Consider the following 27404-nt stretch of genomic DNA (forward strand, 5'->3'; position numbering starts at 1 on the left):
TAGACCTGGTTTAGACCTGGTTTGGACCTGGTTTAGACCTGGTTTAGACCTGGTTTAGACCTGGTTTAGACCTGGTTTAGACCTGGTTTAGTCAGGGGAGTGTTATGTCCCAATGGAGAGGAACTGTTGTGATCTGCCAGTGTTATTTCTGCCCTTTCTGGTTCACTTTATGCTCCATTTACAATTTGTGCAATGTTTGAACTCCAGACATGACACATTTCAGCAAATTCCTCATGCATTGTTCAAATATTGTCCGAATATCTTATCAAGCTCATCCGAAACGCATCGAGATATTCATTTTTTGTCATTATTGCCGACACCTAGTCCCAATTCAGTCCTGGTTCAGTCCCAGTTTAGCACTTCAGATCATCAAAGTCGTGTGTCGTGGCCTGAGGGTGAAGATTCTTTGTATTTTCTTTCATGATTCATCGGTACAAAGCTGTTTTAGCCTCTGTTCAGGCCACATTTAGGCCTGGATTAGTCTGCCAGTCACCGGCTCTTGACAGTCAGGTGTGTCGTGGCCCGAGGGAGGATATTCTGGCCTGGAAAAAGCGCTCGGCCGTTTCTTTCCTGAAGCCGTCGCACTCCTCCCCGTGTCTGCAGCAGGCTGTTTCCTGTTGGCCCAGCGCCCGGGCTCACAGGGCGGGGCGCTGGTCCGGGGCAGCTTTGTGGACTTTGATTGAGGTTCCTCTCAACATGTTTTTAGTTAATGGGGACAGACGAGAGCGTATGTGTCCGGAAAGTGCACAGAATACCCCACATAACGGTTAACAAGCGACCGGTGCTCAAAAGTGTGTTAAAGATGACTCGCGTTTACTCCAGTTTGTTGTGGAGATATTCAAAGCGGTAGGATAATGAGTCCAACTGAAGGTCGTGCTCTGGTTAAGAGTCACGTGACCAATAGTAGGTTTCATTCATTCAACGGAACAACAGGATTCAGTGGGAATATGTTTCTTTTGCACTGGCCCCTATTGGACGACTGAGGGATTACACTTTCAGTTTTACCAGTACCGTATTTTCCGGAGTATAAGTCGCAGTCTATTAAGCCAAAAAATGCATAATAGAGAAGAAGTAAAACATACAAGTCGCACTGGAGTATAAGTCGCATTTTCTGGGAAATGTATTTGATAAAATCCAAGATCAAGAACAGACATTTAGAACATGGTGAATAGGTGTACGTATGCTAACGCTAACACCTTCAGCTACATGACGTATGCTAACGCTAACACCTTCAGCTACATGACACACAGACAGAACTGTGGTAAGTGTCTGGTATGTTAACGTAACATATGAACAGTTATTCAGATAACTATAGCATAAAGAACATGCTAACAAGTTTACCAACGCATCAGTTTTACCCCAAATCACTAAATCCATTGAATTCTTCTTCCTCTGTGTCACGTCTAAACAACTCCACAAACTCCAGAGGAAGAGGAAGTGCAGATTCTTCTTCTGCGTCGCTTAGAGCCTAGAGCGCCCTCTTGTGGTTGTCAGTGTGAAAATATTGAATAATATCACATAAGTCGCTCTGGAGTATAAGTCGCACGCCAGAATACCCCAAAATGTGGTAGAAACATCGTGACTGAACAAATAAACCTGGCTTTCAATTACGTTTTACTTTCAGTATTTGCTATTTAAAAGTTTTCAATCCATCTAAATAACTGCTGTATTCTTGATTGTGGATTACAGACAGTGACTGGGTTTATGCTACACGTTGTGCCCGCTGCTTTTGGCATAGAAACTATATTCACAATTTCACAAATTCTCACTCTTGAAAACCTTAAACTTAAACTAGTTTTGTTTGATTGAAACTGTGATCTAAAAGAAGTGATGTTCTTTTGCAGGACACGTTGCAGCAGTTGATTGTGATGCCTCTTCCCAACATCCTCTGCATCGCCAAGGATCCAATATCAGGTACACAACGTCAAATTGCATAATATACATTTTAGATCATTCATGCTCTCCAGCCTATCACTGAATACAGTATCCACTTGTGCCATAATGTTCTCTTTTATTAGTTGCCTTTTTCCTTAACATAATGACTTTTGAATAGCCTTATAATGATAGTGTCAATAGTTCTAATCTAGTGGATGCAAAACTACTTTCTCCAGCTGAACTCACACAAGACTGAAGTCATTGTCTTTGGACCAAGCAGGACTGAAGCAGGACTGAAGCAGGACTAAAACTGGACTAAAACTGGACTAAAACTGGACTAAAACTGGACTAAAACTGGACTAAAACTGGACTAAAACTGGACTAAAACTGGACTAAAACTGGACTAAAACTGGACTAAAACTGGACTAAAACTGGACTAAAACTGGACTGAAACTGGACCGAAACTGGACCGAAACAGGACCAAGTAAAAGTGCATGGCATGTAATAATAGAAGGCTAAACGTATGTTCTGTGTTTTGAATGTTCCACACAGGAGGTGTATTGTTAAGTGTTCTGTTCTTGGGGCCATTTGAAAGAAATAGCTGAACATAATCATTAAGGTTGTATTACTACATCCTCCAGCAGCAGCTTGTCATATGCCTCACAGTGAAGTTCAACGCTGCTATTGTTGCAAACGAAAAACAAGTGTTATTTTGTGTTCTAATCAGCCGTTTGCAGATCCATCCATCAATTTAATAAACACCCTTTGTGTAGCTTTGTGTGGACGTTCTGCCGACTGAACTAAACTCTGCTTCATGAACTCATCCAGGACTAAATCAGGACTCGACTGGACCTGGGGCTAAAATGGCACTTAATGATCAGCAAACCAGTGTTTAACCTGAACTTGAACCTGGACTTAAACCTGGACTTAAACCCTGGACTTAAACCCTGGACATAAACCCTGGACATAAACCCTGGACTTAAACCCTGGACATAAACCCTGGACATAAACCCTGGACATAAACCCTGGACATAAACCCTGGACATAAACCCTGGACTTAAACCCTGGACTTAAACCTGGACTTAAACCTGGACTTAAACCCTGGACTTAAACCTGGACTTAAACCTGGACTTAAACATGGACTTAAACATGGACTTAAACATGGACTTAAACCCTGGACTTAAACCCTGGACATAAACCTGGACATAAACCCTGGACATAAACCTGGACTTAAACCCTGGACATAAACCCTGGACATAAACCCTGGACATAAACCCTGGACATAAACCCTGGACATAAACCCTGGACATAAACCCTGGACATAAACCCTGGACTTAAACCCTGGACTTAAACCCTGGACTTAAACCTGGACTTAAACCCTGGACTTAAACCCTGGACTTAAACCCTGGACTTAAACCCTGGACTTAAACCCTGGACATAAACCCTGGACTTAAACCCTGGACATAAACCCTGGACATAAACCCTGGACATAAACCTGGACTTAAACCTGGACTTAAACCCTGGGTTAAAATATATTTTTCAATGAAATATTTAGTGTCATTTTTTTTTATTATTTTTTAACATTTTCCACCGTCAGGACCGTTTATAATCTATGATTCTGTCCATATTCTTTGACTCTGGTGCAGTGACTGTAACAGGAGTGTTCACGCCGTGAGCTTTGACACTCCATCTGGATCAACTCTTTGTAAACCCAGTTGCTTAGCGATTGTGAGAGTATTTTGACAAATTGACCTGATAAAGCGAGTGTTTTGTCCCCCACAGCTAAAAGTATGGAGGAGCTGAAGAGGCTTCTGTTACTGGTGCTGGGCTGTGCCGTTCAGGTGAGTCACACGCAGCATGTGCACACTTTACTGTCCCCGGAGAGAAATGTGCCCCCTTCACCTGACCTGCCCTTCAAAGTGGTCAACACAGGGAGAACATGCACACGTCACAGACACAGGGAGAACACGCACACATCACACAGACACAGGGAGAACATGCACACGTCACACAGACACAGGGAGAACACGCATACGTCACACAGACACAGGGAGAACATGCACACGTCACACAGACACAGGGAGAACACGCATACGTCACACAGACACAGAGAGAACATGCACACGTCACAGACACAGGGAGAACACGCATACGTCACACAGACACAGGAAGAACATGCACACGTCACACAAGACACAGGGAGAACATGCACACGTCACACAGACACGGGGAGAACACGCACACGTCACACAGACACAGGGTGAACATGCACACGTCACACAGACACAGGGAGAACATGCACACGTCACACAAGACACGGGGAGAACATGCACACGTCACACAGACACAGGAAGAACATGCACACGTCACACAAGACACAGGGAGAACATGCACACGTCACACAGACAAGGGGAGAACACGCACACGTCACACAGACACAGGGAGAACACGCACACGTCACACAGACACAGGGAGAACACGCACACGTCACACAGACACAGGGAGAACATGCACACGTCACAGACACAGAGAACATGCACACGTCACAGACACAGAGAACATGCACACGTCACACAGACACAGGGAGAACATGCACACGTCACACAGACACAGAGAACATGCACACGTCACACAGACACAGAGAACATGCACACGTCACACAGACACAGGAAGAACATGCACACGTCACACAAGACACAGGGAGAACATGCACACGTCACACAGACACAGGGAGAACATGCACACGTCACACAGACACAGGAAGAACATGCACACGTCACACAAGACACGGGGAGAACATGCACACGTCACACAGACACAGGAAGAACATGCACACGTCACACAAGACACAGGGAGAACATGCACACATCACACAGACACGGGGAGAACACGCACACGTCACACAGACACAGGGTGAACATGCACACGTCACACAGACACGGGGAGAACACGCACACGGCACACAGACACAGGGAGAACATGCACACGTCACAGACACAGGAAGAACATGCACACGTCACACAGACACAGGGAGAACATGCACACGTCACACAGACACGGGGAGAACACGCACACGTCACACAGACACAGGGTGAACATGCACACATTACACAGGCAGAACATGCACACTTCGCACAGACACAGGGAGAACATGCACACGTCACACAGACACAGGAAGAACATGCACACGTCACACAAGACACAGGGAGAACATGCACACGTCACACAGACACGGGGAGAACACGCACACGTCACACAGACACAGGGTGAACATGCACACGTCACACAGACACAGGGAGAACATGCACACGTCACACAAGACACGGGGAGAACATGCACACGTCACACAGACACAGGAAGAACATGCACACGTCACACAAGACACAGGGAGAACATGCACACGTCACACAGACACGGGGAGAACACGCACACGTCACACAGACACAGGGTGAACATGCACACGTCACACAGACACAGGGAGAACATGCACACGTCACACAGACACGGGGAGAACACGCACACGTCACACAGACACGGGGAGAACATGCACACATCACACAGACACAGGGAGAACACGCACACGTCACACAGACACAGGGTGAACATGCACACGTCACACAGACACAGGGAGAACATGCACACGTCACACAGACACAGGCAGAACATGCACACTTCGCACAGACACAGGAAGAACATGCACACGTCACACACTCCTCACTCCACAGAGGGTTGAACCAGAGACCCTTTTGCTGTGTGGGAATGAATGATGATGAGAGTAGCTCCCTGTGTCTTATACAGGAAGTGACTGTAGCACGTGCGTTTCTCTGCACGTCTGAGCAAAGTCTGAGCAAAGTCTGAACAAAGCGCACTGATAAGCGCGTGGGCGGGACTTCATTTGATGAGGGCGGGACCACAATAACACCAGCAGCCCTTTTACTTAAAGGGAAGGCACTGCACGTAGCCTTCATCTGACGGGATTAAACGTGAACTACAGCCACCACTGAACCTGAAGGTGTCAGAGCCTGAACCTGCAGCTCAGAACCTGCAGAATTCTCGAGCTGCAGAGGCCGCACTAGGTCATGTTTACATCTACCTTTAATTTAACTGCAATTACCATGAGATTATACACACGTGCACAGAAAGAACAATTCTGTCCTATTGTGTATTTGAAGTGCTGTAGTTAAGACTCTTCCACAAGAAGACTGAACTCATTTGGAAAGAGAACAGCTTTAACCCTGTTTTATTTAGGTTTTTACATCTAATATTGATGTAGATTATCAGTGCTAATGTTTTTGTAAAAATGACAGACAGAGAAAGGGGAGCAATTCCAGGTTTAGTCAAATGATTTAAATAATAAAAATGAAGTGTGATATGTGATATATGTGTGATTAAGTGTGATATATGAAAAAATAGGCTTACTATATACACACATTTACAGTTGTGCAGGGAACTGAAATGCTGAGTCAGCCTTCAGCGGCGCCATCTTGGGCTCAATTTGTAATTAAGATGTGTGTAATTAAGTGTTATATGTGTGTAACTAAGTGTTGTATCGCATATTGAGTGTTATAACGTGGACGTGTGTAATAACGTGGGGATTTACACTGTGAAATTGTAAAAAGCCCAGCAGTCCATGTTGACTTACGCTACCTTAGCATTTACGCTACTAAAACAACAAAAATACTTCATTGTGTCATTTCTATCTATTTATATATACATTTAAATAAATACACAACAAAATGCACACAAAACATACAAATGAAACAAAAATCATGCAGGGAAAAGTGCATTGAACCTCTCTTTATATCAGAACTGTCTGGTCACAGCCCTTTTATTTACGGCTGCTTTAGTCGCCTTCTGATCCCTGGAGCTGTTTCTTCCTCTTTTTCCTTTGTCCTCTCTCCTCGCTCCCGTCTTTTGTCTTTTGTCTGCACCTGAACCGGCTCGTCTGGTTCCGGAAGCAGGAAGACCACAGGAGCGATCAAAGATTAAACCACATGAAAATGAGGCTGACGTCAAACAAAAACAAGTTATTTTGGGATTGAAGTAAACAGTGATCCAGCCGTAAAACAGCGTGGAGTAAACTGTTTAGCAGTCGAGCTGTTTTTCATTATTCTTGATTTTAAAAGTAAGACTTAATTGATTTATGAGAAGAATTACTGCTCCTAAAAATGATGCTTAAAATTTTATAAAATTTGACATCTTCATCTTTCTTAATTATTGATTTTTGATCCAAAGCAAATAAACAAGATGCTCTATTTAAGATGTATGTTTAGTTTAAAGATAATTGAATATATGTGCTATTTTATTAATAATGATTATAATAATATTTGGAGGAGGAGGGAGGAGGAGGAGGGAGGAGGAGGGAGGAGGAGGAGTTTAAATTGTGATTGTGTGTTTGTGTCCAGTGTGTGCGTAAAGAAGAGATGATCGAGAAGATTAAACTGCTGGACATCGAGACCCAGGCGGCCATCGTGCTGCACATTCAGGAGGTCAGTAGATTGAGAATAACTCCATTGTTTCTTCATGTATTCATAACTTTCTTGCGCATAATACTACCATCTCTATTCAGATAAAGACGTAAGAACACACACAGGCCTTATTCTGCCCGGATACAGACGCACCAGTCAAACGTGCAGATCATTGTGCTGCGGATCTTACACACGTTTTGAATTCTGATCAGAACTTAAAGCGCCCCCTACAGGTCGGACGGCTCATTGAACTGAAACGCAGTTTAGATAAATATATTTTGTATTTTGCTAAAAAATATAAAAATGTTATCACAGAAAAGCACATTTTTTTTAGGTTGTTAATATAACTTCCTGTTTGTAATCGATGACATCACACAATAAAATTACCCAGCAAACACTGGGGAAAAACTGATCTAATGTCACCTTTTTTTAATTGACAAATGAAAATATATGAGAGCGACTTTATTATGTTAAATTAATGTTTAGAGAGTCAAAAAAGTAGTTTATTTTGTGTAAATTCTGCATAAACTTTGACTAGAATGAGTGTCCCTGGTGTGATGTCACTTCCTGTCATTTTCTACAGCTTTTTCAACTTTTTCTCCACAAATACTTACTCGATTGGTGTAAAACTATAATTTTTCTGTACAACGGGTACATATACATTAAACAAAGTCAAAATTAGACAATAGTAAAAACCTGTCATACGGCACTTTAAATTGTGGTAATTTTTCTAATGGATTTACCTGTTTTTTTATGCAAGACATTTTAGATTCATAATTTTTTTCCTGTTAATTAGAACAATTGCACTTCAAATGGTGAAATTGCACTGCGTCGGCTTGAAAATAACGAGACATTTCAAACGTCATGTTAATCTAATCTAATAATGTAAACCACTCAAATCCATTCTCATATTCAGATGTTCAGATGTGTCTTTTTCGCAGAAACGTCCCGCACAGGCTCGGCTCTGTCCACGCTGAATGGCTCCACTGTCTGTACTGTAAACCAATGACGGCAGGCAGACTTCTGGTCTCTGCGCTCTATGGACTTAACGAGATCTGTACTAATTGTCCATCTCGGGAACTATTTGAACTGATTTAAAAGAAACCAATTGAAAACATTCTATGAAAACGTTTCGTAGCTTCATTTATCCAGCAATCTTCTTTATCGTATCACGTCCGTACACATTTTCGTACTCCAGTAAGAAGTACTTTAAAATAATATTGCTCGGATAGAAATAAAACGATGTGGCCCAAAGGAAGAGTGAAAAAGTATTTTGAGAAACTACTACTGTATTTTGCGGAGTATAAGTCGCACCAGCCAAAAAATGCATAATAGAGAAGAAAAAAACATATATAAGTCGCACTGGAGTATGAAAATAACAAATAATATCACATATAAGTCGCTCGGAGTATAAGTATATAAGTATAAATATAAGTATAAGTCGCACCCCGGCCAAAACTATGAAAAAAGGTGCGACTTATAGTTCAGAAAATACGGTACATGAGAACTGATTTTAGACTTGAAATGTGTTTAAAATCAGATTTGTGAGTTTTGTAATCAGCCAAACGAAACGTCACAAAACGTGCTCGATTCCGGTTTTCCCCATAATGTTTTAATTAAGTACGGTAAGAAGTGCCAATGTTTGAATGATTTAATGTATTTACAGTGGGGAAAATAACCACAATAACCTTTGCTCAAGTTAGTGTACAGTTACTTCCAATTAAAAAAAAACAACAACAACTGAGTAGTTGAGTCCGAAAGCTACTCTGAAAAGTACAATTTCTTCTAAAGGTAATTCAAATGTAACTGGGCCTGTGGTCGAGTAAAGACGAGTTTATAACACATTTGTACAGAAAACTACTCGTAAACCGCGTAAATTAACTGTTAACTGCAGATTGAAGTCACAATTCGCTCCCAAACCTCAAACGAACTCACTCCAAAGTGTTCTTTCTGCTGCAATTCATAACAATATTTTTAAATCTAATAAAAGAATTAGTCATAAAATGTGCCCGACTGAATTCTTCCTAAAATATTCCGCAGATAATCTAATAAAATGACACCGACCAAACCGCACAAAGCAACTGGAAAGGAAATAAAACACACAAAAATCCCTTGCATAATGTTAGAAGTGCTCGACGGTTTGACTTGCTATATATAGACGCACCGGTCTGAGGGGAAAGACACGATCACGTTGGTTTTTACGCTTGTTTACGGCGGAGCCACGATGATCTCGCACATCATCTGACGCCAGGGAAGAAAAGTCACCATTATACAGGCTATTTTTAGACTAAAACCTGACCTCACTGCAGTGTTCTTTGTGAGGTGTTTGTATGAGATGTGTAAAGTGTGTAAAAGGCAGGTTTTTAGACTTGTTTGTTGATTATCCCAGTGTATTTCACCTTGGTAAAGTATGATTTTGTGGTACAGTTCTTATATGTTGTGGCTTTGATGTAACTGACACAAAGGTTGAGCGATAACAAGTGCCAAACATGAACTCTAACCTCCATTTTGAGACGATATTGACGCATTATATTTGCAAAATACTTCACCGTGGATGCAAACGCGACTACTTTGCGTCTTGTGATCTTAGTTAGTTAGTTATTCCCTCATATCTGTTTTTTGAATACTATGAAAAAGTAAAGTAAGATTTTTTTTTTTTAAATACTAATAAAAGCGTTGTCCCTGATTTTCACTGGTTTAAAAATACAAAGTGTACAAAAGACTAGTTCATTTTAAATGGTTTGCAGTGCATCAAACCTATTCCTCACTTTCCTGACAGAAAGATGTGGCAAAAAATGCATAATAAAGAAGACAAAAACCCTCATATAAGTCACACTGGAGTATAAGTCTGTTTGTGGGATTAAAAAAAAATCCCAGACCAAGAACAGATATTAACAGTTATTCAGATAACTATAGCATAAAGAACATGCTAACAAGTTTACCAAAGCATCAGTTTTACCCCAAATCACTAAATCCATTGAATTCTTCTTCCTCTGTGTCACTTCTAAACAACTCCACAAACTCCAGAGGAAGAGGAAGTGCAGAATCTTCTTCTGCGTCGCTTACAGCCTAGAGCGCCCTCTTGTGGTTGCCAGTGTGAAAATAACGAATAATGTCACAGTATAAGTCCTTCCGGAGTATAAAACGCACCTCGGTCAAAACTATGAAAAAATAATGTGCGACTTATAGTCCGGAAAATACGGTATTCACTATGATGACTTTATAAGTGCTTTCCCCAACTTTCAGAGGCCAGTGTGAAGTTTTTCCTTCTTGCTAATGCTAACCACTGCTATATACTGCTTTATAACTAGATGCAGACAGCACACTGTGGTCTAAGTTTGACCCTGAAAGCTGCGTTTACAATATATCTGTCCTGGGGCAAGACACAGTTCACTTTATTACATGAAAAAAGTCTGTTGCGGCCCGTTTAAGATCCAAATATCGCGTTCCAGAATAATGACTTGCGTAATTAGATCTGTGTTTACTAATATGATCTGTCTGTTCCAGGTGACGCACAACCAGCTGAACGTCCTGGACCTGTCGTGGCTGGAGGCAGAACCGGAGCTCGTCCATGAGGAGCTCGAACCGATGTCCCGCAACATGGCAACGTCGCTACGGCAACTCATCGACCAGAGAGACAAGGCCACCGAGGTCTGAGAATACCAAAGCCAGTGCATACATTCTGGTCTACTGCACTGATTAGTCCTGGTCCTAGTTTAGTCCGGGTTTTGTCCTGGTTTAGCCCTGGGTTAGTCCTGCTTTAAACCTGGTTTAGTCCTAGTTTAAACCTGGTTTAGTCCTGGTTTAGTCCTAGTTTAGTCCTGCGTTAGTCCTGGTTTAGCCCTGGGTTAGTCCTGCTTTAAACCTGGTTTAGTCCTGGTTTAGTTCTGGTTTAGTCCTAGTTTAGTCCTGCGTTAGTCCTGGTTTAGCCCTGGGTTAGTCCTGCTTTAGTCCTAGTTTAAACCTGGGTTAGTCCTGGTTTAGCCCTGGGTTAGTCCTGGTTTAGCCCTGGGTTAGTCCTGCTTTAAACCTTCTTTAGTCCTAGTTTAAACCTGGGTTAGTCCTGGGTTAGTCCTGGTTTAGTCCTAGTTTAGTCCTGCGCAAGTCCTGGGTTAGTCCTGGGTTAGTCCTGGGTTAGTCCTGGGTTAGTCCTGGGTTAGTCCTGGGTTAGTCCTGGGTTAGTCCTGGGTTAGTCCTATGTTAGTCCGTGTTTGGGTCGTGTTTAGTCCGTGTTTTGTCCATGTTTAGTCCTGGTTCAGTTCTTCTTTGAATTTGACTTGTGTTTTTTTAATTATTATTAATTTTAGCTTTGTATTGATATTATATGGGTTTAAGGTTTAGATTAGCTTTGATTCTTACTCATTTTATTGTTATTGGACAAGTAATCTTTTGCTTTTATTTTTTTATGTCTTTAGAGCACAGTGGTATTTATACAGCACATGTTATAGTGTTTATTTACTGTATATGGCATGATTATAAAGTTGATTTGATTTGGAGTTCCTGATATAACTCGCAAAACGTGCTTTTTTGACTGAACCTCGCTGCCTCCAGGTGATCGTGGACCTGACCCAGGAGAGGGACTACCTGAGCAGCCAGCAGCCCCAGGACCACTGCAGGGCCCTGGGCACGAGCAGTCCCACGCGAGGGCCCCACCCCAAAGATGCCGCGCTCCAGAACGGCCCCTCGAGCGCGCCCGGACTCACGAAGGAGGAGAGGCACCATCTCTCGGTGGATCTGGCCGACACCAAGTCCAAGCTGAGGAGATACAGACAAGAACTGTGAGTTAGACCAGTGCCCCCTGTAGGCGAGATGTGGCACAGCATTTACATTTACACATTTTTCATCTGGTTCTCACTCTGTAAAATGTATCATATGAAATGTACAGCAAAACATAAAGCAAAAAGGCATTAGATATTGTTAAAATTTCACTTCCATCTATTTTAAAACATGCTCTGTGTCTAATATTTACAGTCTTAAAACACATTTTAAACTGTTTGCAGTTGTCCAAAATTGTTCCTCTCTTTTGCACGTACTCCGAACCTCCTAATTATGCACTGCAATGAGTTTATAAGCACACATCTGTACTGGAGCGTGTCTGGTATGTGAAGTAACATATTAACAGTTATTCAGATAACTATAGCATAAAGAACATGCTAACAAGTTTACCAAAGCATTAGTTTTACCCCAAATCACTAAATCCATTGAATTCTTCTTCCTCTGTGTCACTTCTAAACAACTCCACAAACTCCAGAGGAAGAGGAAGTGCAGATTCTTCTTCTGCGTCGCTTAGAGCCTAGAGCGCCCTCTTGTGGTTGTCAGTGTGAAAATAATGAATAATATCACATATAAGTCGCTCCGGAGTATAAGTCGCATCCCCGGTCAAAACGATGAAAAAAGGTGCGACTTATAATCCTGAAAATACGGTACTTCTCTCAGTTCTTTTACAACTTGCTGCAGCTCTTATATTTGCAAATTGCCCTCGCGTACGAAGACACTCGAACGCACAGAAAACCATTGTGAGACGAGCAATATCTTCAGCGTAATCATATATGTTCTGCCCCATTTAAAAGCACAAACTCTTTACACGTCGCAGTGGGTATAATTTACCTGTTCTGCGGTAAAACTCTCCTGTGTTCCGGTGAAATGCCTGAATGTCAGCGGTTTAGACGTTACCAGGACGCGCAGCGCTGTAATCATAGGTGGTAATTTGTATAATTAAACTTGTCTGGGTGTTTTGTTTTTGGCGCAGGGAGGAAAAGACGGAGCAGCTGATGGACTCAAAACACGAAGCGGAGCGGCTGGATCAGGAGCTGCAAAGAATAAAACAAGAGGTCAGTGTGAAGACGCCGCAGTTAATGGTTATTTTACGGGTCAAACAATTATTTCTATTGAACATTGAGAACATACATATATACTTAACCAAATAAAGGTAGAATATGGTGACTGAACATTCCTAGACAGACAATATTTAGGTCTATTATTGAAGAAAATCTGAAACTTTCTACTCGCTTTTGACATTTTGCTTTACTGTTACTAATCTTTGTTATAACTGGTCTTTAGCCTCTGTATGGTGCAGTTTACAATTACGATGATCAAAATGCAATTATTTTAAAGCGGGACAAAGTCAAAATATATTTACCTTTAGGCCTTAGTTATTGTATTACTTGGTTTACGGATCCACCGCACTTAGATTATTGATTTCTACAATATAAATAAAATAAATTATTATATATTTTTTTTTTACAAACTACCGCCGAAAACGCAAAATAGCATTAAATTAAATGTAAAAAGCGGTATTAAGTCAAAAGACAAGAGCGCGTGAAGCAATTTCTCTCCAAACTCCTGCGGGAGTCATTTATTTTGGAAAGCGTTGTTGTTACGGAGCGGCGCCGTCCAGTGCGCGGCCCCGGCGAGAGCGCGCCTGCCCGTTTCCCTGCTGCTGCGCGCATTTATATCATAAATACACCACATTACCACATTTTATTCAGCGCGTTTTGCCGTGACTGGGTAGGTGGGGGAGGGTGCACACTTAAGCATCAATTCTGTCTGTCTGAAACACGCTAAATCTACTACACGCTCCTACCATTGGCTCCTGCGCGCCGCCTCTCCCCCCTCCTCTCCTCCCGTGGTGCGTTTTGGGCAAACCCGGAAGAAAACATCTTTTGAAATTGAAATGATATTTATATTTCGCCCGCCTGTGCAATATATTTAATTTAAAAATCCGTAAACCAAGTAATAAAATAACTGCGGCCTTACGCCATTGTAGTTCAATGAGTGGTCAGACCTGTAGGGGGCGCTTTGAGTCTAACCCGCGCTGTGGCTCCTCTCTTCAGCACCAGTCGTTGTCGTGCGAGGCGCGCTCGGCCCGCGCGTACCGGGACGAGGTGGACTCTCTGAGGGAGCGGGCGTCTCGAGTGGACCGTCTGGAGGCCGAACTGACGCGCTGCAAAGAGAAACTCAACGACGTGCACTTCTACAAGACCAGAGTCGAGGTACGTGAGAAAGACGTGTCAAAATAAACAAAAAACATTCACATCATTCCGAAACTGGGAAACGTCGTCTTTCAGTTTCAAAGGTGATGTTTGTACTTAAATATATCTGCTTTTAGGGTCGTGGAGTTGATGTAATGTAGACGAGATTCAGTTATTTTTTATTGTTCGTCATCAGCTTTAGTCTTTTTTTAGCGACAATCACACAGTAAAAGCAGAGTTGTTGTGTGTTAAATGTTATTAAGAGTATACCGTATTTTCTGGACTATAAGTCGCACCAGAGTATAAGTCGCACCAGCCAAAAAATGAAAAATGAAAAAGAAAAAAACACATGTAAGTTGCACTGGAGTATGAAATGTGATTGCCAGTGTGAAAATAACAAATAATGTCACATATAAGTCGCTCCAGAGTAAGTATATAAAGTATACAAGTATAAATATAAGGATAAAACTATGGAAAAAAAGTGCGACTTATAGGACGGAAAATACGGTATATATCTTTTAGGTTCTGATTAATATTGAAAGTTTAAATTGCATCAAAACGTGAGAGCGATCAATACTTCATAAATAATTAAATTAATACATGATCTTTGTTTTGTTATACCATGTTAAAAAAAGTTCTCGCATACAAACAGGAAGTTGAAACCCATGAATTGTACATGTTTGTATGTTATTCTCTTGTCACCTTTCATAGTTGCTTTTTTTAAAACTATCGTCTGTGTGTGTTTCCCTGCAGGAGCTCCGCGACGACAACCTGACGCTGATGGAAACCAAAGTGCTCCTGGAAGAACAGCTGTCGGCCTCCAGGGGGCGCTGCGACAAGCTGCACACGCTGGAGAAGGACAACCTGCTGCTGAGGGCCAAGCTCAACGACCTGGAAATGGTACGATCACATTAAAGCTCTTTATTTGACACTTTAACATCCGACACGGGCCGTTCCTGTGCTTTTCCGTGGACTTGTTTTGCTTTTTAAGACCAAAGTAGACTCAAAGTTTCCACCGTTTACATGATAAGATGTGAATTATTGTGGTAAAGTTGTTCAAACACATCTGAGAAAGCTTGCAGGATGTCTAAAACGACCGCACTTCTTTCTCTCGTCGTGGTTCACATTCTCAGGAGCGTGAAAGCGAGCGCCGGCGCCTGGAGGAGCTGGTGGAGGAGAACATGCTGCTGGAGATCGGACAGAAGCAGAGCATGAACGAGTCGGCTCACCTCGGCTGGGAGCTCGAGCAGCTCTCCAAGAACAACGACAACAACAACACAGAGAGTACGGCGCTTTTCTGTGTCTTTGTTTCCATGTTATCGTTGATGTCACGATACACACTGCATCCTCACTACACTGCTGAAAGTAATATTTGGATGCAGAGAAGTGCGTGATTTTGACTTTATTTGGTGTATTTGTACTTGTTGTACATAGAAATGATAGTTTTATACGAATCGAGCAAGTATTTGTTGAGAAAATGTTGAAAAATCTGTAGAAAATGACGCTAGGGACGCTCATTCCAGTCAAAGATTATGCAGAATTTACACAAAACAACAACTTTTTGACAACAATAATTCAACAAGATAAAGTCGCTCTCATTTATTTTGAATAGTCGGATTGTTTGATTATTTTTGCCCAGTGTTTGCTGGGTAATTTCCTTGTTTGATGTCAATAATTACAAACAGGAAGTGAAATTATAAACCCCAAAAAATTCTGTGATAATTTTTTTCTAATGAATTTTGGCAAAATTCTACATATATTTATCTTAACTGCGTTTTATTCCAGTGCCTATAAAGTGTTACAATGTCATTTTTTGTGTAATCTTTTGTAATGTGCTGGTGAATTAAGTGCTAATGTTGAAAAAAAAACCTACAACTAAATGTCAGCACTCAAAACAAGACAAAATATCTTATTCCATGTTTTTTTTAAATTTCCAAATATATTTAAATGATAATATTCTTAATTAAGTTGAACTCGGACGGATAAGATCTGATTTATTGACTGTTAACTTGGCAGCAAACGACGTACAGTTCGCGCTAATCCTGAAATGCGCCAACCGTAACCACAGAAACGAGATGCAACATTCATGATTAAGGACTCGAGACATATATTTGTATTAATATGCAAAATCTAACGAAAAGATAAAACCACGGAAGAGCAAGAGGCGTAAAAGACACGTTCAGCATTTTTGCGACGTTTAGGCCACAAACATTTCACAGTATTTTAAGTTTTTTTTTGTGTTTCTGTATGAACTCTATAGACTGAATAGACGGGTGAAACAAAGACTAATAAATACATAGATTTTAATTGATTTCGGTGCGTTTAGGACATTCTAACTACCACTCTCTGATCATCTCTGCATCCTTTTCTCCGCCCCCCTACCCTTGCCCCACAACCCCAAAAAACGCACCATCACCTACCGCAATATCAAGTCAGTCAACCCCCTCACGCTCTCCCAGCTCATATCCTCTGCTTTCCCCCCTGACTCCCCCCCCTCTTCCCCCGACGACTATGCTGTCATGCTCAACACCACCCTCTCCGACTCCCTTGACTCCCTAGCCCCCTGGAAAACCTCCTCCGTCTCATACATCAACCCCGCCCCCTGGTACACCCCTGAACTCCGCACCATGAAGCAGACTGGCCGCCAACTCGAACGACTCCTCAAAAGAACCCGCCTCACCGTCCACGCCGAAGCTTTCAAATTACACATCTCCTCCTACCTTGACGCTCTCCAAGCCGCCAAATCTGCCCACCTCTCCACCCTCATCAACAGCTCCCACCTTGAGCCCTCGCACCCTGTTCTCCACCGTCAACAAGCTGCTCCAGCCACCGGACATCACTCCACCCTCCTCCCCTGACCTCTGCAACTCTTTCCTCCTTGCCTTCAATGACAAAATTTCCAAAATCAACAGCTCCATGACTGCCGTCTCCATTAACTCCATCACCACCCCCACCCCTGCCCCCCCTCCTCTCCCTGACCACCCACCCTTCCCTCCCCTCACCACCTTCTCCTCTGTTAACTCCTCTCATATCATAGACCTCATCACCGCTTCCAAAACCACCACCTGCTCTCTCGACCCCCTCCCAACGAATCTAACCAAGGCCTGCCTCCCTGCTCTCATCCCCCATCTCACCACCCTCTTCAACCAGTCTTTATCCCTCGGCCATGTTCCTTCCATCTACAAACTGGCCTCCATCACCCCCATCCTCAAAAAACCCACCCTAGACTCCGCCAACCTCTCCAACTACCGCCCCATCTCCAACCTGCCGTTCCTCTCAAAAACGCTGGAACGCATCGTCGCCGCCCAACTTCACACCCACCTCCAGTCAAACAACCTCTATGAACCCCTCCAATCTGGCTTCCGCCCACTTCACAGCACTGAAACAGCCCTGGTCAAAGTACTCAACGATCTCCTCACCTCTGCAGACTCCGGGGCCCTCAACATCCTGTTACTACTAGACCTCAGCGCAGCCTTTGACACTATAAACCATTCCATCCTCCTACAAAGGCTGCGCCAACTGGGTGTTGAGGGCTCTGCACTTGACTGGCTCACATCCTACCTCACCAACAGGCAAGAGTTCATTTCCCTCTCCGGTCACTCATCCACCCTCTCCCCAGTAACGCAGGGGTCCCCCAGGGCTCAGTCCTCGGCCCCCTCCTCTTCATCTGCTACATCTTCCCCCTTGGTCACATCCTCCGCCAACTCAACCTGGACTTTCACTGCTACGCTGACGACACCCAGATATACCTCACCACCAAATCCACCCAAAACCCTCCCCTCAGCCACATCGAAACCTGCATCTCTACAATAAAATCATGGCTCACTCTCAACTTCCTCAAACTGAACAGTGACAAAACAGAGCTCCTCCTCATTGGCACCAAATCCACTCTCAATAAAACTGGTCCCTTTTCACTCAGCATCGACACCTCGACCATCACCCCCTCTACCCTGGTACGCAATCTCGGTGTCATCATGGACCCCACCCTCTCCTTCACTCCCCATGTCAGCCACATTGTCAAGACCTCATACTTCCACCTCCGCCGCATCGCCAAAATCCGACACTGCCTCACCCTCCCCGCTGCTGAATCCCTCATCCATGCCTTCATCTCCTCCCGCCTTGACTACTGCAACTCCCTCCTCACTGGCATCTCCTCCCATTCCCTCCACAGACTCCAAATGGTCCAAAACTCCGCTGCCCGCCTCCTCACCCACACCCGGTCCCGTGATCACATCACTCCCGTTCTCCGCTCTCTCCATTGGCTCCCCATCAAGCAGCGCATAAACTTTAAAATACTCCTCCTCACCTTCAAAGCTCTTCACCACCTTGCCCCCCCCTACCTGTCTGACCTCCTCATCCCCCACCGCCCCTCCCGAGCTCTCCGATCCTCCTCCTCTCTCACCCTGACTGCACCAACATCCCGACTCAAAACTTTTGGCGACAGAGCATTCTCCCGAACAGCACCCCGACTCTGGAACTCCCTCCCCCAACCTGTCCGCCACTCTCCCTCACTCACAACATTCAAATCCCGCCTAAAAACATACCTCTTCACCCAAGCCTATGACCTCCTCTACCCCTAGCCTCCTCTACCCTATTGCCTACACTTCTACCCCCTGTTACATCCCCATCTTTTTCTCTCTACTTCTTCTGTCTTGTTCATTTTATCTGTATATTAATGTGTATTGTACGTGTTGTCCCCCCCTGTCTGTAAATACCCCCCCCCCTTTTTTATTATGTTCAGCGTCTTTGGGTCACTGAAAAGCGCTATATAAATAAAAGTTATTATTATTATTATTATTATTATTATTACCACAGATTCCATCCATCCATTTTCTACCGCTTGTTCCCTTTCGGGGTCGCGGGTGACTGGAGCCTATCCCAGTGACTTCGGGCCTTAGGCGGGGTACACCCTGGACAGTGGCCAACTTGTCGCAGGGCCAACACAGAGACATAGACATTACAGACAGTTCACGCTCACATTCATTCACTAGGCACTAGTCACCAATTTTTGCCTAACACATGCATGTCTTTGGACGGTGGGAGGAAGCCGGAGAACCCGGAGAGAACCCACGGTAACACGGGGAGAACATGCAGACTCCACCGTGCACCCCACTACTACCACAGATTGATCGGTTTAATTCTGCTTTCGATGTGATCCGTTTCCAGGCCGTAAGTCGCTGGTCCACGAGCTGAACGAATGCGTCTCCAGCCGCGTCCTGAAGCTGGAGAAGGAGAACCGCGAGCTCCAGGCGTCCATCGAGCGGCTGAAGGAGGACAACCACGGCCTGCAGGAGAAGCAGCTCCACGCACAGGAACTGGACCGGGAAAACCAAAGCCTGGGCAACAAGGTGCTTTTGTCACGCACGAGTAAAAGACCAAATGTAAAACGGTTTATTTGACAGTTACTCACCGGATGTTGCAATACTGTCATTTCTTTCTGGTTGTTTACCATTATCTGTTGTGTTTTTTTCATTTGAGTTGATGTAACAGTTTTGTGCAAAGGAACGTTGCGAGCAGTAGTCATTTACATATACCGTATTTTCCGGACTATAAGTCGCACATTTTTTCATATTTTTGGCCGGGGTGCGACTTATAGTATATGTGATATTATTTGTTATTTTCACACTTGCAACCACATTTCATACTCCATTGCAACTTATATGTTTTTTTCTTCTCTATTATGCATTTTTTGGCTGGTGCGACTTATACTCCGATGCGCCTTATAGTCCGGAAAATACGGTAGATTCAATTTCTGAATTTTCCGGACTATAAGGCGCACTTAAAAGCCTTCAATTTTCTCCAAAAACGACAGCGCGCTTTATAATCCAGAGCGCCTTATATATGATTTAAATCTGGTTGTTCTTACTGACCTCGAAGCTATTTTGTGTGGTACACGTTATAGTCCGGTGCGTCTTATATGTGAAAAATTATCAAAAATAGACCATTCATTGATAGTTCGCTTTATAATCCAGTGCACTTTATAATCCAGTGCACCTTATAGTGTGTAAATTACGGTAGGTTTAGCCGTCACTGAAATTCTAATGATATTGCTCCAAAAATTATGTGATGTTGTCAAAAGATTCACACTTTCTTTTTTGTGTTTACATTTTTGTTTCTGTTTTTTTGTTTTTTTCCTGCAGCTGGAGCGTCTTCAGGGTTTGCTGGACCAGGAGAGACTGACCAATCAGGACATGGAGTCGCTGGGAGAGGAAATCCTGAAAGAGAAACAAACCTTAGAGCGAGAAATGCACATCCTGAAGGCCGACAAAGACAGACAGGTTTGTGCCAGTAAAAGTACCAAAAAAAAGACTGAAAACACGGAAAATTATGTTGGCCTTATTTTGTTAATTTAATAGTTTATCTTTGTTAATTGATCACAATTTACTTAAATAAATACAAGAAAATCTATATTCTTCCGCCAATGTGATGATAAGAAATGACAGTTTAATTAATTGCACTGTTCCGAGTTTAATGTAAGATTTTCTTGCTATAAAACAAATAATCACTTCTATAACAAGATTTCTTTCAGGATTTCTACATTTTCTTTCATTGGAATATCATGAATTCTGTCTTTATTTACAAAGTACAATGACAGTAGTTACATGTAGTTATACTTAGATGTAATAGGTGTATATCACTCGTATTAAGTCCTTACTCTACATTAGGTGTGCGATATTGACAGAAATGGATATCTCGAGTATCTCAATAACACTCCAACACCAATCCAAGAGAAAAGTGTCTTTAAGCGCAGTAGTTGAGGTTCAATTATGAGACAAATGTGAAATGTCTGTAAAATCAATCATCAAAATCCAAAAATATCACTTTATACCCTTATTTGAAAGTTTACAAACTGACTTACTTTTACTCATTTTTGTCACTTCTTGTATAATTGTTTACTATACACGATATTTACTCAATATTCAAAGTTTAGATACCTCCAAACAACATTCACAATATTATCATCATTGTTATATACATCGTTCACCTCTACTCGCGCCAGGATAATTTATGTAATATTAATAAGTTCATATTTCGTACGTCTTAAATCTTCTCCCCGTTCAGATCCTGGAGTTGGAGAGTGAGAAGAAGCACCTCTCCGACGCCATGGCGGCGCTTCAGGAGCGCGCTCAGGCCAACAGCGAGGCCCGAGTCCGAGAGGTGGAGACGCAAAACCAGCAGCTCCACCAGAACATCACCGAATCCAGCTCCAAGCTCGTCGCCCTGGAAACGCAGCTGAAACTGGCCAACGAGGAGGTGACGAGAGTGAGGGACAAGGCGTCGCGCTGTGACGAGGTGGAGAGGGAGGCCGCGAGGCTGGAGAGGAGCCGGGACGCACTGCACAGAGAGGTCAGAGGTCACGGGGAACACCACAGCCAGAGCTTTAAGTGGAGTCAAACAAGTGTCTAATGTTCTGTCGTCAGCTATGAGAGAATTAGATCCAAGTATGTGTAAAAGTGTGCAATTTAAGTTCTATTTAAGCTGAATAAAGCGCCCTCTACTGTTTTTAAATGGTATGTGACTTCAAGGGGCCTAACCCACAGTTTGGGGACCACCGGCCTAAACCTCTGCATACGCCCTTCACAGTGAACATTAAAATGCAACACTACTGCACATGCATGCTAAAGAGCTAAAGGTCTCATCTCTAATCAAGAGCACCTCAGGACGGACACAGACATGACCAAACTGCTCCTCTGTAGGACACTTTTACAGTCCTGGTGGTCGCAGTTTTGTTGTGGTGGATGTTCGACACTTAGACAGAATCTACAATTTATTGTTGTTTGTTACATACACATTTCTAGTGTTATTCCGACTTTTTTAACTTATTTTTCTCCCACATATTTAATATATAGTGTTTGTGGCACAGAGAGGTCAGAGGTCACGGGGAACACTACAGCCAGAGCTTTAAGTTGACTCAAATAAGTGTCTGTAATGTTCTGTCGTCAGCTATGAGAAAATTAGATTCAATTATGTGTATTTAGGCTGTATAAAGCGCCCTCTGTTTTTTAAACAGTATGTGACTTAATTCAAGGGGCCTCACCCACAGTTTGGGGACCTCCGGCCTAAACCTCTGCATACGCCCTTCACTGAAAACATTAAAATGCAACACTACTGCACATGCACGCTAAAGAGCTAAAGAATCAGAAAAGGTTTATTGCCATTGTCAATGAACTGAATTCACAGACATAGGAACTTGCTTTGGTGATTCGGTGCAACATAAAACAATGAACAATGATAACGCAAACTATAGAAGTCAGAAAGGTCTCAAAAGCACCTCAGGACAGACACAGACATGACCAATCTGCTCCTCTGAGAGACACTTTGACAGTCCTGGTGGTCTTGGTTTAGTTGCAGTTTTGTTGTGGTGGATGTTCAACACTTAGACAGAATCTACAGCTCATTGTCGTTTGTTACATACAAGGTTCTAGTTGCCTGACCGGCCATTCCCAACACGTTTTGACCGATTACTTAACAAAACCGTGAGGGTCTGGGGCTCGACCGCAGAATTTCAATTTCTAGGGCGGAGTTTAGAGAGCAGAGACGGAACCAATCACATAAACCCAGAAGTGACGCAAAAGAAACCGCGACACGCTTAACCGGATATTACGTAGCCCATGTCAAGGCGTGTTCCGCGTTGATAGATTAAACTCTTTCCAAATCCAGTTGGAAGAGTGGCAAAAACGTCCTTTTTCAATAGAAATGGCTTCAATGCAGTTTTTTGCTCTGTTTTTAAGGATTTGATTCTTTCCTCATTGTTCAAACCAAAGGGAGAGCAGAAGTAAACACTCGGTCACGAGCCGGGTCACGAGCCGGGTCACGAGCCGGGTCACGAGCCGGGTCACGAGCCGGGTCACGAGCCGGGTCACGAGCCGGGTCACGAGCCGGGTCACGAGCCGGGTCACGAGCCGGGTCACGAGCCGGGTCACGAGCCGGGTTGAATGTTTTGGAACGGGGGTGAAAAGCTACTTCCGTATCTTTAGTGTGACGCGTTAAAACCTCCGCCTGGGATTGGATTAGGCGATTATCATCAGACGACTTCATTGGCTCGGACTCAGGTTCCAGACCCTTCCGCATTTGAACAGAATGTGGGAGGGGCTGGCGGGTCAGGCAAGGGTTTTAGTGTTATTCCCACTTTTTCAACCCACATATTTACTGCATAGTTTGTGGCTGAAACAAGAAGATGCATTTAGGCAGTGAATGACTGTCACTCCAATGTCATGCCAGGCCCATAGCGCACTAGTCCAATGTCTTTATATAAATGTTATGTTTGTTTTTCAGGTGACGTCTCTTCGCGCCTGCAGCGAGCGCTCCGAGGCCTTGGAAAAGCAGGTCTCTTCTCTGGAACAGGAGCTCCACAGACTGAAGCGTGAGGCGGAGGAATCCCACAGAGAGCTCCAGCGCCTGGGCAAGCACGAGTCCGAGCATGGCCTGCTGTCCAAGGAGAACCTGGAGCTCCGGTGTTCCATGGAGAACCTCCGCTCCTCGACCGCCCGCCTCTCTTCGCTACAAGAGGAGCACCAGGAAGTCCAGAAAGCGACACAGGAGCTGAGGAGGAAGCTGGAGGAAGCCCACGATTTGGCGCAAGCGGAGAGGAAACGAGCGGAGAGACTGGATGTGAACATGGCGGCTCTGAACCACGAGAAGCATCGGCTGGAGGAGAATCTGGAGAGGCATAAAGAAGAGAAAGAGGAGACCGAAAGGGAGTGCCAGGAAGTGAAGAGCCGGGAGGAGGAGCTGAGGAGAGAGCTGCAGGAGCTCAAGGTGCAAAGGAAATACTGGGAGGAGACCGACGACGAGCGGAGGAAGCTGCAGAAGGACTTCGACCAGTCGGAGAAGAGCCGGAAGCACCTGGAGAAGGAGAGCTGGCGAATGAGGACGCTGCTGGAGGCGAAGGAGGCGGAGCTGGAGGAGAGGAGCAGGCGCTTGGCTACGACGCAGAAGGAGGGTTCGGCTCTGAAGAAGGAGATGGACCGGCTGAAGGAGCTGTCGGTCAAAGCCAAGGAGGCGGAGCGGGAGAACAAGGAGTTACAGAAGCAGGCGACCATCGATAAGAGGACGCTGGCCACTCTGAGAGAGGTGGGGACGGTCAAATGCACTGTAACTCGCTTTTATTTAAATACCTGCATGGTTAAATCCCATTTTAGCCATAGTTTATCCCTAAAACAAGTCCTCAATGACATTTACTTGAGTTTTTACATATTTTATGACATAGTTCCCTCATCAAAGATATACCTGGGCTTGTATTTAGCTTAATTCACGCGTCTTTGACCAATCCTGTTCAGCATTTCCTCTCCCGCTGAGCCTCAGAAAACAGTCAGTTCCAAAATGTCCCCGTTTTGTGATGTCACAAGCCGAGCGCCGAGATGTTTTACTCCGTTTACCATTGATCGCGCACATCGTCTCTGAGCATTTCTGTCGTCAAATCGAGTTCATTACGATGGCGCGCTTGTATTGGCGTGTTGAGCGTAAGCTAGCTTTTGCCTCCACATGTCAATCCCCTCTGTTGTCAGTAGATGGCGGCGCTCACACCAACGTGTACAGGTCAAAACACTCCGAATGAAACATAATCACGCAACATCTCATGCAAAATGGTGCAATGTCTGATATAATGTTTTATTTTTGTTATACTTTTGGAGCCTTATTGGAGCTTCTTCGATTCTTGCGCACACAGGATCTGGTGTCAGAGAAGCTAAATTTCCAGCAGCAGAACGTGGAGTTGGAGCGTCTCAACGAAGAGCTGGAGAAGATCGGACTGAACAGGGAAAAGCTACTGCAGCAGGAGCACACGATGGAGGACAGGTATTCATAACACGCAATATATGTACAACAACCGTCCAGTGTCCGTGGAAAAAACAGTAAAACAAAATGGAACGTGCAAGACAGCGGCGGAAAACCACGTCAACATTTCCCGATACTGCGATCATATCTGTCAGTGTTTTCTTCCGTTTGTTTCTGACCCAGTTCTTTGGTACGTGACTCTCAGCAGGTACCGGCTGCTGGAGTCCCGTCTCGAGGATACGGTCCAACAAACCATGAAGCTGAAAGAGGAGAAGATATCCAGCCTGGAAAAGAAGCTGGAGGAGAGCAACGTTCTGAACTCGTCCCTGCGCTCCGAGCTCAACGTCGTAAGAGCCACTGTTTATATGTACCGTATTTTCTGGAGTATAAGTCGCACCGGCCAAAAAATGCATAATAGAGAAGAAAAAAACATAGATAAGTCGCACTGGAGTATAAGTCGCACCAGCCAAAAAAAAATCATAATAGAGAAGAAAAAACATGTATAAGTTGCACTGGAGTCTGAAATGCGGTTGCAAGTGTGAAAATAACAAATAATATCACATATAAGTCGCTCCGGAGTATAAGTATATAAGTATAAATATAAGTTTAAGACGCACCCCGGCCAAAACTATGAAAAAAGGTGCGACTTATAGTCCGAAAAATACGGTATAAGGCTCTTTCTCGCCAGGGATCACAATATTCATTATTTCTTTATCATTGATTAATTATTATAGTGACAGAAGGATAGTTAGGTCGGGATGAGAAGAAAATGACGCTCGAATGAAATGTGTGTATTTTCAGGTTCGGCAGACATTGTCGCTGAAACAGGAGCAGGAACAGAACCACAATTCCCAGAAGCGCACGGGAAACGACCAGGGTCAAGGCTCGGCCACGGCGGAGCTGCTCAGAATCAAAGATCATCTGATCAACGTGGAGAAGAATGTAGGTTGACGGTTGTTTCGTGAACGTGTCCGCGCCGTTTCCGTTCCGCGCTCATTTCCCGTTGTGTTCCAGAACGCCTCGCTGCAGACGGAGAGCAGTCTGCTGAAGGACCAGCTCAAACAGCTGGAGAATCAGAACAACTCTCTGAACAACCAGATCTCCACTCTGCAGCGGCACACGAGCACGCTGCAGGAGCAGAACTCAGGGCTGCACACTCAGACCGCTAAACTACAGGTGATGAATCAAGCTTCTGTTGGTAATGTCAGTGTATAACGGCAATACAACTGCCCCTACTGGACTAAAACAGCATTGCATACACTACTTTGGATAAAGAGAGATGAGATAAGATATGCCTTTATTTGTCCACACAATGGGGAAATTTAGTTGTTGCAACGCAAGTAGATACAGAAGAAAAGAACAGATAACTTATAGGAAGTTTTAAAAAACACTCTTAATAGAAAAAACTCCTATAGACAGAACCTCTCATATTCTTAATAAGGAATAGAGGGGAAGAATATAAAATAAAAATGAGCTAACATAAGACAAAATAATACTAATAGTGGTAAAGTAAACTCTTATTTACATCAGTTATATGCACATGAATATGACATTATTGCGTACAAGTATGACAGTAATTGCACATTAAGTCAGTAAAGTCAGAGGCCTTTTGGGTTAAAGGATCACAACACAAGTGAGGAGCTCCTTCTGCGTTCGTCTTGAGATGTCAAGCCCATTTATAAAGCACATTTAAGAGTTGTTTTTATTAAGAGTATAAGAGGTTTTTCTACAAGAGTTTTTATATCATTTCCTTTTATTATTTACTTGTTAATTTCCCCATTGTGGTACAAATAAAGGTTAAAAACACACAATCATTCATGGATACGGCCAACACGTGTGTAATTATCTGTGCGCTTATATTTCTGTAAATATAAGTGCCTTGTGGGAAAGTCACTGTAGTTGTCCTGATGAGCTGAGGCTAGTTCTACATGCTAGTGTTGTTGTTGTTGTTGTTTCGCTTGTACAAGTTTGTGAATGAGATACGTGTAGATGTGGTCCTGGGTCACAGCCGATGTACTTTGACAGAGCGCGTGTTCACTGTCAGTTATGGAGGTTAATAAATTATGCATCACGAGGACTCAAATCTGCACCCGAGATTACAAAGTCGACGATCAGTAAGCTTTAATTAGCAGGATCGTCCATAGATAACCAGGTTTAAGTGTTAAGATGATGTCAGGCAGTCAACCACTCCTACTTTCTTTTATTATTCATCCTAATCATCTATCCATTATACTAAAAGCCCCTGACCTGGCACAGAGGTTTGCACACACATCATCTCCTTTCATAGTATTTGAGTATTTCCAGAGGTATCTTG

General features: G+C 43.6%; 1 protein-coding gene across 2 annotated transcripts in view; it reads left to right on the forward strand.

Moving 5' to 3' along the window:
• Positions 1 to 27404, forward strand: part of ccdc88c (coiled-coil domain containing 88C) — a 71371-nt gene that overhangs the window by 22483 nt on the left and 21484 nt on the right. For both annotated transcript variants that reach the window (XM_072458149.1, XM_072458150.1), the window contains exons 4-20: positions 1845 to 1914; positions 3658 to 3716; positions 7281 to 7364; positions 10851 to 10994; positions 11895 to 12121; positions 13093 to 13174; positions 14177 to 14335; positions 15068 to 15214; positions 15448 to 15598; positions 19481 to 19662; positions 20455 to 20592; positions 21377 to 21661; positions 23591 to 24388; positions 24984 to 25111; positions 25296 to 25437; positions 25892 to 26032; positions 26105 to 26266. In XM_072458149.1, coding sequence (XP_072314250.1) covers positions 1845 to 1914; positions 3658 to 3716; positions 7281 to 7364; positions 10851 to 10994; positions 11895 to 12121; positions 13093 to 13174; positions 14177 to 14335; positions 15068 to 15214; positions 15448 to 15598; positions 19481 to 19662; positions 20455 to 20592; positions 21377 to 21661; positions 23591 to 24388; positions 24984 to 25111; positions 25296 to 25437; positions 25892 to 26032; positions 26105 to 26266 — 3099 coding nt within the window. The remainder of the gene's footprint in view (positions 1 to 1844; positions 1915 to 3657; positions 3717 to 7280; positions 7365 to 10850; positions 10995 to 11894; positions 12122 to 13092; positions 13175 to 14176; positions 14336 to 15067; positions 15215 to 15447; positions 15599 to 19480; positions 19663 to 20454; positions 20593 to 21376; positions 21662 to 23590; positions 24389 to 24983; positions 25112 to 25295; positions 25438 to 25891; positions 26033 to 26104; positions 26267 to 27404) is intronic.

This window comes from Eucyclogobius newberryi, unplaced genomic scaffold, assembly GCF_026437365.1.
Source record: "Eucyclogobius newberryi isolate DKJ021-1_F unplaced genomic scaffold, fEucNew1.0.hap1 SCAF_21, whole genome shotgun sequence".
NCBI classification, from domain to species: Eukaryota; Metazoa; Chordata; class Actinopteri; order Gobiiformes; family Gobiidae; genus Eucyclogobius; species Eucyclogobius newberryi.